The sequence below is a fragment of the Henckelia pumila genome, chromosome 4 (genome assembly GCF_033568475.1).
Source record: "Henckelia pumila isolate YLH828 chromosome 4, ASM3356847v2, whole genome shotgun sequence".
Taxonomy (NCBI): domain Eukaryota; kingdom Viridiplantae; phylum Streptophyta; class Magnoliopsida; order Lamiales; family Gesneriaceae; genus Henckelia; species Henckelia pumila.
Genome location: NC_133123.1, coordinates 7,496,032 through 7,507,141, shown reverse-complemented (window position 1 = coordinate 7,507,141; position 11,110 = coordinate 7,496,032). Strand labels below are relative to the sequence as shown.

Below are 11,110 nucleotides of genomic sequence, written 5' to 3'. Positions count from 1 at the left end.
ACTTTAAATAATTTAATAAAATTTCATAAAATTAATTAAAAATTACTCAATCACTTTCCTTAAATAATTTAATAAAACTTTAGAAATAATAAATAATTTAATTTTGAAAAACTTATGTGATCAGTTGGAGAACTTTTATTCATTGACATTTTGGTCGACGCATGTTGATTGTCTCTTTGATCTAAACATTAGAAATAGAATATTTAATAATATTTCATACGATGCTAGTTTAAAAATCCGTCAAACCCAAAAAAGTTGATTTGATTCAAGTTTTGGATAAAATACGATCAAACTAATCCAAACCGATTACATTTATATAGAAACTTATGTAATAAATTTTGTTATTTTAGTGTGATTTTTCTTGGATATAGAAATATTTTATTTGATTTTTATTTTGTATTCTATTATTAGTAGACACTATAAACAATTAAATTCACTGAAATTTATTTTTATTGCACTCTAATAATAAATATTTCGAATGATAAAACCTTAATTTTTAAAAATTAGTTGTTTTGTTATTATTAATATATACTATATATTATTATGTACTATTATGAAATATGAATAAGATAAACATAATTCCGGTTAAAGCCAAAGATCATCAATTAATGGGACCCATAATTTTCATCTGTTTTAGTGTAAAATGGTACCCCACCAAATTTCAATAATGTCAAACGGTGCCATTTTTTTAAATCAATTTATTATTATTCAACGTATTATTTTAATGAAGTTGAAAAAGATCAGATTCAATAATGAAGTAGTTGGAATCATTTTTTTGCAATTTGCTAAATCAAGGAAAAGAGACTCACTTCATCACTTTCGATTAGTTCACATATAGTGTAAACAGACTAAAATCAATGAAAGAAAGGAGCAAAAAAGTAAAAGAGCACGAGGGTTGAAAGATGAGTGAAGGGATATTCAAATATAGAACTAGATGCAAAAGCTTCTCATATAATGTCATTATCCTTTGTGATCGCCTACCTACCAAGTGCATGACATAATGGTATCAGAATCGTTCAAATTATCTACTAAACTCGAGCCGCCCTATTCGTGAACCCTCGGAGAAATTATCCATTAAACCGGAGGTGGGATTAGATCGAAAAGTCCGATCAGATCTATTGCATGTGGTTCTTGGTGAAGAAGATAAGATGTCCTCTTCTAGAGTACGAGAATTCGAGAGCACAAGCAAATAGGAGGAATATCTAATTAATACCATAGTGACTAGGGTTGGTAGGGAGACTAGCAAAGCAAAATCTACAAGGTAGGTGTGGACCTTACAAGGAGAGGAAAATTAGATTAATGTCATTAAATAAGAGAAGATTTGGAATGATTTTTTCTTGTTAAATCCCATTCTGTTTCATTTTATTTCTCTTTCAACATATACATAAACATTCTCATCCGACAAAACCAGCCCCATCCAGTACCATCACATCACATCGTCTCAAAGCTTTTTAATATATTATATCTCAATCTATAAAATACTCCCTATCATGAAATACTAGCCTAAACTTAGGATTTCAAAGGTGGGGACAAAAATAAAAAATAAAAAACAAAAGAAAAGAAAAGAAATAAAAACCCATTAATTTCCATGTATATTATGGAATCAAGGACTAGTAAAATCCATCAAACTATCATCTCGAATGACCAAAGCACTACCACCATATAATCCCCAAATTCGGGTCGAACCAAGGCGATCTTGATCTCACATCACGTTACAACTCGACGTGTTTTCGTCGCTAAACATCGCGTACTGGTCGGTTCGCTCGCCGTGCGGTGGCGCGTAAGGGTACGGGTAGGGGTAAGGTGGATATGGCGCTGGCATGTAGTTAACTGCAGGCGGAGGACGGGCATACATCATAGGCTGAAACCTCTCGTTACCGTTGGCCCGTTGCTGGTTCATCATCATGGCTGCGAGTTGTTGCTGATAATAGGGGTTCGCGGTCATGTGTTCCGGGGCAGCAGCTGGAAAATATCCAGCACCGGCACCTCCGGGCATGGCGGAGGCCGGAAGTCCTTGAACCGCAGCAAGATTGTTCATTTGGCCCATCGGTAGATTACCCATTTGGCCCATCGGCATATTTGTCCCCATTGGGCCCACGTGACCTCCAGCACTCATCCCCATCATGTTTGGCATGCCATGAGGTCCATCATTCATGCCACCCCCTTTCTTGGCCCCATTACCCATAGAATTGTTGCCATTCACAGCCACAGCCCCCGCCCCGGCCCCGGCGCCGGCGCCACCATTCTTATTTTGACCGCCACCGCCACCATTTTTGCCATCATTAGGCTGGCCACCACCATTCTTGCCACCCTTTCCACCACCTTGATTTTGGTTACCACCATTGTTACTCCCATTACCACCTTTCTTACCACCATTAGCCCCACCTTGATTTGGGTTACCACCGCCTGGATTCATTTGAACAGGTATGTTACCTCCTCCCCCACCACCACCACCTTTCTTCCCATTTCCACCTCCATTTCCTCCATTGTTACCAGCAGCACCTTTCAAGAGCTGAGGATGCTGACCATTCATTATATTATTCATCATGTTGTGACCCATCTGAGCACCGCCATGGCCATTACCCAATACAGGAGGCTTCATTTTATTATTACCGGCAGGGATATCATCAAATTCATCATCAAAATCATCTTCATCTTCGTCATCAAAATCGTCGTCGTCATCAAAATCATCATCACTAAATCCTTCATCCTCAGGCAAGTTGAACTTAACAGACTTCTGGTTCTGGTGGTTGTTATTATTGGGCCCTTTCAGATCTTTCATAAACTGCGGGGGAATTTTCAGATCTTGCAACCCTTTAAACTGTTGCAGCTGTTGAAGCTGCTGGAGTTGTTGCTGAAATTGTGGATTTTGCGCCGGAAGACCACCTTTTGGCTGGTTGTTGCCACCACCCTTTGGGGCCTGGCCTTTGTTCTGTCCACCTTTGCTTCCACTATCAATTTGCAGATTCTTGAGCTGATTATTCATCTGGTTTTGATTATTGTTGTTGGCCTTTGATGCAGCACCCCATATCTCAGCGTGTTTCCCATTCTTGGTAAGCTTCTTGATGAGTGTGGCTGGATCAACATTGCCTGAAACAGTTACCTTCCCTTGCTCTGAATCTATGGTTGTGGTGTAAACCCCTGCAATAAAACAAATTAGGCCAATTTGTGAAAAATAAAACAAATTAAATCCACCCAAAAAAAAATAAAAAATCTACGGCCATCAAAATTTTTACCGTTTCTGGCTTATAAAATGAAAAAAAAAATTCAGAGAATGAGATTTGCCATTATAATTCAGGGGTCAAGAACACGAGCATACCATCAATCTTCTGCAAGATTTTCTTCACTTTTTGCTTACATCCATCACAGTGTATATTGACTTTAAGAACACAAGTCTGCAAAAACAAGCAAAGCCAGAGAAACACGAACAAAGTAAAGTTAACAACTTTATCAATTAGAAGACAAAAAAACAAAAACCGCAAAGAAGAAATTACAGGAAGAAAAGCAGGAAAAACCAAAAATCAATTGAACAAAAACATCCATTCAATTCAATTAAAAAAAACCCTGAAAAACGCATTGCACATCACAAAAAGAAAAACAAAAGAGATACATACAAACCGCAAAAAAAATGTCATTAAAGAACCTTGTTTTCAAAACCAGCAAACCCCTCATTCAAAACAAACCCAAAAAAAAAGATCACATTTTCAAGAAAATGGGCTGAAGAACAAGTAACCTGGATCTTCAAGAACTCTTCTTTACTCATATCTACCCACAAGAAACAGAGGTGAAAACAAAAACAAAGAAATGTGGTGAAAGTAAAATGGGTATTGGTTGTAACAGATCTGCGCAAACAAATTCTTTGGTGAAAAAAAAGAAATCAGAAAACCCAGAAACAGAGCGAATGGAAGGAGTTTAGCGGTGGGTGAAGCGCATTAAAACTTCTCCACTGAATTCTGGTTTCCTCTATTTCAGAGTTTGGGAAGAGAGAGGAAGGGGGAAAGTGTGTGTGAGAGAAGAAAGCAAGCTATTACTAAATACTGCAGACTGCCACAAAAGGGTGTCACACACTCGTTTCTTCGGTTTCGGGGCTTTATTTATGGGGGGTTTTTTTTTTTTTTTCTTTCCTTTCAATATTCTTTTCTATTTAATATATAATAAGAATAAATAAATAAATACTATATGTTATCAAATTTAGCGTCACTATATTTCATGACACAAATATATATAAAATAAAATAAAATATTATTATACCATATGCTATATAATTCTCAATTTAAGTATATTTCCTTCTATTATTATATTTTAAATTATTGTTTCCTCTTAAATTTGAGCAATATATATATACAAAAAAGTTTTGAGGCTCGTGGCTTGGCTTAAGTAGAGTTAAGAGTTTTCTTGGCTTGGCTTAACTCGGAGTAGTAAGGATGTCAACTATGGTTAAATCGGTACAAAATCTGATGAAAAATACTCATGTGAGTATTTATTACAGCGGATGTACCAGAGTTTATTTCTTTTTTATTTATTGGGTGTCAGATTTTCACCGTTGCTACAATAAATTTACTCATGCTTATATCACTTTCTTGCCCAAAAATTTATAGAATTGTATTTTACATAATTACTCACCTTTGCATCACTTTTTTTTTCTTTGCCCAAAATTCATAAAATGGTATTTACATAATCACTCATGCTTATATCACTTTTTTACCCAAAATTGGTAGAGTAGTAGTTACATAATAATTTATCATGCTCCTGTCACTTTATTACCTCAAATGCTATTATATGTGAATAAAATCTAAAAGCTGATAATATATAATAATATTATTATCATTTATTATTTATTATATATATATATATATAAATTCCATGAACAACTCATGAATATGTAGTTACTATTAACCAAACATGTAAGTTTGAGTTTTTTCTATCACGGTATCAATTTTTTTTTTTTTAAATCGACAGTCAGATCCAAATTTAACCCAAAAAAATTGAATTCAACTAGTCAAATAGAACGAAAAGTATATAAAAAAAATGTAAGTGAGCATAATTGCAACAAAAGAAACCATCTTATTTTTTGACGACTGGCATTCGAACTTTGTGAAATGCTTTTCTTGTTCACTGCAATTGAAAATTCATGTGCCCACTGAAATATCACACAGAAAATTATTTAATAAGATCCTTTAATCGTTTAGGTTTCCCACTCATTTTTTTTCCCACCTCAATTATTGGCTCAACACCTCGTTTATTTTATTTCAAATCACTCACTTTTGCATATATTATGCCCAAATACCTCCTAACATCAAGAAATGTGTCCCAAATTTTTTCCTAAATCTCGTGTATTCGATAGGAAAGGCAATAAGTCACTTTTACACAAACTTTTTCCTTATCCCACATATCATTTATTACAATTCAATGTGCACTAAAAATATAATTTTTTTTAGATACTCTTCTGTTCAGTCACATGTTGCCCCACCCTTGAACAAAATAATGCCCTTATTTGCATATTCATACTTTGATCGAAAAATTGATATATGTATAATGAATGTAATGTCTAACATTGTAACTATTATTAATTGTATAGCTCAAATTTGTTTTGGTACAAATTTTATTTATGTAATTAGTACTCTTCCTTTGTGGGCTAATAAGTGGTGTTTATTGTTAAAAGCCTGAATCATGATGAACCCTTGTGCCATTGTCCTTCCACTTTCTGCATATTAGTTTGAATTTTGTGTACTCTTTTTACTGCTTGAGGGACCTCTTCTAGCTATAAAGGAAAGGTGAAATGGCTGGAAAAGAAATCCTAAACCTATAATAATGCATTGCTACTTTTGGATGCCATTTAGATCTAGTGCCTCTTATTTCGAATTATCTATATTGCTTCACAACATGCTACATTTAAGATTAAGGTCATATTAATTTGGGCACATAGATTGTTTTCACGATTATAAAAATCTAATATGCGAGAAATTTTGGATTTTTTTTTCCATGAGTTATAAACACATAGCGAAGAAAATAAATTGATATGGTCAATCCTAGTTTGATATGAAAAGTGATAAGATATATATGTGAATGATGAAGTAAAGCAAATCGTACGTATAAAAATAAGAGTTTGACTAGTGATCAGAAGTTTAATTCTCGTGCAAATATTTTTTCCGCACGAGTATTTATCGCACGAGACCCGTAATCATATTACTTGATCCATTGGTTTTCTTTTATTTGCATGGTAAGAAGATCGAAGAATGGAGTCGTGGTGGGCATGATTGTGAATATCCACGGGCGTACGGATGTGTGTTGTACCGAGAAATTTTATATCATGACAATTTATTCTTTTCTAGCTCCTTTTTCTACATGGTTCAAATCCACATGATAATTTCATGGTTGAGTTGACCATTTGGTAAAATCATACCAAGTACCCAAACACCACCTTTTAATGCATATATAGTAAATCCTATGTCCTGTTTTTTAACAATATATTTAACACCAAATCTTGATATCTCATCGAGTTAATTTCTTGCCCATGTTTTTATTTCTCACTGTGAATTAATGGACAAAAAAGAGAGAGAGAGAGACTAGCTAGTAGTTACCCAAGTGGGATGGGCGAAGATGCTCGAAAATTGCTTTGTGTTTTTCAATCACCATACACACACCATCTACAATTGGTGGCACATTAAATCACTAAGCTTTGGATGTTACCACTGCATGATAATGCTCTGAATTTGTTGAAACAAACTCTGGAGCAAAAAGGGTCAATATAAATGTACCTGTGCACGCAGAAGAAAAAGGAATCTGCAAGGACAATGCATTATTGCCCTTGGTGCCATATGCATATGTAGATAGATATATAGTCGATATATAGATATTGGTCCCTTTTGAAATTTATATATAATCTATTTTATATTCGAATGTTGTATTGTATAGTTTAATGAAAATGTAAGCTTTTGTTTTTAATTTAAAACACACCAAGATGACTGATCCCATATAGAAATTAATTGACTGTCGAAAAATATATATAAGTCTTTTATGTGATGATCTATATTCATGAGACTGATCGACGTGATTTATATACAGATCAAATAGGTCGATCGGGTGGAGTATGCTTTGAGAGGACCATGCCTAGAGAGCACCATCCTTTCTATATAAAATTATTCTGTTGGGGGTGTGAGGGTTGTGGGTGTCCCATTCCATGTGAAGAAGTCAGATACAAAGAAAAGAAAAGAAAAAAATCTCAGAAAGATCAAGGATTGTTCCACAATAATGATGCAAATTATTGTGGAAATAAGGATATATAGCCAACACTCATAATGTAGATGCACAAGTGTAACAGTAAACAAGACATTAGCTGGTCCCCTTAGCGAGCACAAGAAACCAAATCTTGATAAATATTACTGCACAAAATTTGTATCTTTTTGTTCAGATATAAACCAACCACAAGCCCTATCCACACTTTGTAGATGCCAATCTTGTGTCTCTTTATTGTTAACTTCTATCGAAACTATTCTTTTCTTGCCCGACCTTTTCGGCTGCTCGCTTCACTGAATGATATAAACAACCGATTGGCTCACTTATATGCTAATCCCCATACCACGTTAACATGATAGATACATCATAGAAGTAAAAATATATATGTGATGGTGGTACCTAGAAACGAAAAAGTCTAGGTGTATAGATATTATATGAAGATCTGTAACACAAAAACTGTTGTACTCGATATATATGGTCGTTGATTGGATTTAGCAGCAAACTGTGACTCCTGATTTTCACAATTACATTCCCAGTTGCTAGATTTCTGAGTGATGCAGCACACATTTGCCAAATACGCATATCCACCGAGCTAATTGCTAACCAGCCCAATTTCTCAAATCTCACTCACCAGCCCAGCTGATATATCCGTGGGATGTCATCTTTAAATTCTATTATGTTAGTCTTGTTAAAAAAATAATTATGGGAAATTTACTTGCTAGAAATAATAAAATTTCTATCAGGAGTGTATATATACTGATGCGAAAGTCAAGTGTGTTCTTGGCTATTGTTTTACAATTTTGTTAAGGAAAAACCTCCTAAACACTACCAGCTTAATCGATTTTACGACTTTTGGCTTATTACTTTTTTTCCCCATCCGAGAAGTATCGGAATATTAATTAGCATTAGCAGTATGAAAATTATCAAACAGAAGTCAATTTATTTTTATTTATTTCTTTATTACAAGGTTTGAACTTTGAAGGACCCACATGCACTGCTATAGATCGAGATCAACAAATGATGAATTTATTTATCAAAACAATAATGAACTGTGATACGTACATTAAATGTATGTACTAGGTTATGTTGTGCATGCAATGATTTAACTAAATTGCAACGCATCTTTCCTAACATGTTTCAACAAAGTATATTAATAACAAACAAACAAGAATGAACTCTTCAAACTGTAAAAATTCAGCAATATAAATTTCTGAGACGGAGAGTATTTCACATTTGAAATTTTACAAAGAATTTTATAAATCTTTTGAATGATAAAGTGATCATCACCCTCTGGCTAAATTTTGAAAATTCAAACGAATTGTACAAGAAACACATATATAGCAAATTAGCAATCCTCTGTAGCGTACGCAGCTTGCATATACAAGGTGTACGATCCAAAATGGCCTGAATAACAGCCATCCTCTTCCTTTGTGCTAAAAAATCTGATCAATTTTATTGCAACAACCAAAGCCAATCTCAGACAACTTCGGTATCGCCCAATACCGTCGAGCCCTGCAGCCAGCATGTTTCCACATATCATGGCGACAAATGTTTAAATGCCTACTCTATGTAGTTGACTGCCACGCTTATGCGGCGCAAAGAGCGTTGATCAGCACATGACCAAGCATGAGGTCGACGAAGTATTGGTGCCCAATCTGGCCATCCATCCACTTGGCTTTCAATGGGGCACGCCCGTAGTGCACCCCATCGTTGCACCGGTTGTCATAGTGCCACGGGTATGTCATGTCAAAATCATCGATGACTCGATCAACAACTCTATATTTCCTCAACTTATCCAATACCACCCCATTGTAAGCCTCCATTTTACTAGGATTAAACGCCAAGCTTCTAGCGTGTCCACCAGTTGTGACCGTTGTTCTGTATATAATTTCAGGCGGCACCAGCCCTCGTTTCCGCACTCCCTCCATTACCTCGGTCCAAAATGCAGCCGCGTAATCCGCCCCCTTGACGAAATTCCTAATATTAGACCAATACACACCGTCATGTAAACCTGAATTCATGATCATGGTGTCTGGAACTACATCTTCAGAAAAGTATCCCTTCAGTTTTTCTCTGTACTCCTCATTGATCAAGGAATTTAAGCCTTGAAAGTTACCGGTACCGTTAGGATGACCGTTGAAAATACTGGTGAATCGGACCATTTGGGATGGATTTCTTGGATTGGAAATATTCATATCAAATATTCTTGAAATGGTACTGATATCTTGCACGTCTAAAACGAAGCGAAGGATGTTACGGATGGTGTCACAATGATTCGAGTCGCCCCACCAGATGATCCAACGTTGGTTCAGACAATTCCATGCTTCATAGCTCATAAACAACTTGAAAGAACAATGTGCTGAATATATCCAACCATTACTCTCCAGTGCTCCCAATGGACCATCACACCAAGGATGCTGGCAAGGAAAACTTGGTTCCTGGCATCTATACCGGCCATCCCAACTAATCTCGCAGCTATCGTTCCTGGCACGTCGAGTCCATCGACCAGACCAAACATCCATCATGAAATCATTCTTTTGGCATTGGCTTATTTCTGGCAGCTGGGAAGTGGATATAAGGAATCTGATAGGAACTGCACGAAGAACTTTATCAAATACAAATCTTGGTGGCGAAAACTTCAATCCTTCATAATGCCTGAACAATAGGATAATGGTCAGATTGTAATCCCCTGCAAAATCAGGATGAACTTGAAGGGAAAATGTATATGTTCCATTTCCATTATCCTTAACCGGAGGCCTAGCCTTCCAAGCTTCACCAGAGAGGTCGATTTCAAAATAATCACCACCAGAACAAAGTGGCTTCCCTGAATCATCTACCGACTGGAAAACGAACTCATGTATATCTCCACTTGATAACTCAATTTCTTGAAGATAATCCAAATTAGAAATCCTAATATCCACTGCTTTTGAGTCCTTACATGGCTCACCCCCTGGAGCCAACCACTTAGCAAGAAGATTGGATGAATAATTTGCTTCCAATTCAGCCGAAACCCAAGGCATAATCCTAGGAGATAAAGGGGTACTCACAACTTGGCCCTCCGTGTAATTGGACAAATTTACTGAAGCTTTTGGGGTATAATAACTGGAGAAATTTGGTTGGTTTCTAGGCAAAATAAGCGACTCCGAAGAAATATAATCAGGTTCAAGATTTTCATGTTCTTGTGCTGAACTTTTGTTGGTGAAGTTCAAATCAATCTGATAAACATTTTTCGAGCTAAAATCTTCATGGGACCGAGACAATTTTTCAGAATCATTAACTGTCAACAAAACCAAATCCTTATGCCAAAAGCTGCTCATATTCAAGCCATCAATCCCCCAAACTATCGAGATACCAAGAAACACCCCCACCATCAAAATCTTGAACCACCAATGAACAATGGGGCTTTGCCTCAAAACCAATGAAAAGTTTGCAGCTTTCACCCGCATCTGAGAAGAGAGCATTCAAACAAAAAGCCACATATTACAAACCTGTAAAAAAAATTGGGAAAAAAGAAAAGAAAAGAAAGGCAACCCCACAAAGTTCTTCGTAATAACTAAAAAAAAAAAAGGAACCTTTTCCTTGCAAAGAGATTAAAAACATACCTCATCACATATTCCGTAGGACCGTACGGCGTTTTCTTGAATAAATAAAAGAATGTTCCCGCAAAAAACTTACCATACGCGCTGTTCTTCAATTTCTTGAGAAAATCCAAGTTCTTTAAGCCTTTTCAAATGGATATGAACTAATTCCTTTCCCTCGTAAGTAAAAAATATTAGTATAATAAGATTCACAATGTGGTGTGTGTGTGTGTGTGTGTAGGCCTAGGTATGTGGACTTTGAGGTAGAACAGCTAGAAGGGAATCGGAAAGAATAA

At 35.9% G+C, this 11,110-nt stretch overlaps 2 protein-coding genes across 3 annotated transcripts; both read right to left on the bottom strand.

Annotated features, from left to right (window-relative positions):
* Positions 1-1,336: 1,336 nt before the first annotated feature.
* On the bottom strand, positions 1,337-4,070 carry LOC140860983 (heavy metal-associated isoprenylated plant protein 32-like). Its single transcript, XM_073263981.1, has 3 exons — positions 3,734-4,070; positions 3,320-3,395; positions 1,337-3,141 (listed from the first exon to the last, which is right to left on the bottom strand). The coding sequence occupies exons 1-3, from the start codon at positions 3,761-3,763 to the stop codon at positions 1,703-1,705; spliced, it is 1,545 nt and encodes a 514-aa protein (XP_073120082.1). The 5' UTR covers positions 3,764-4,070; the 3' UTR covers positions 1,337-1,702.
* A 4,367-nt stretch (positions 4,071-8,437) lies between these two features.
* On the bottom strand, positions 8,438-11,110 carry LOC140865528 (uncharacterized). Of its 2 annotated transcripts, none has more exons than XM_073270196.1 (2): positions 10,839-11,110; positions 8,438-10,682 (listed from the first exon to the last, which is right to left on the bottom strand). In XM_073270196.1, the coding sequence occupies exon 2, from the start codon at positions 10,680-10,682 to the stop codon at positions 8,823-8,825; it is 1,860 nt and encodes a 619-aa protein (XP_073126297.1). In that variant the 5' UTR covers positions 10,839-11,110; the 3' UTR covers positions 8,438-8,822. The 2 variants fall into 2 exon arrangements, with proteins under 2 accessions (XP_073126297.1, XP_073126296.1); XM_073270195.1 differs by having other exon boundaries at positions 10,912-11,110.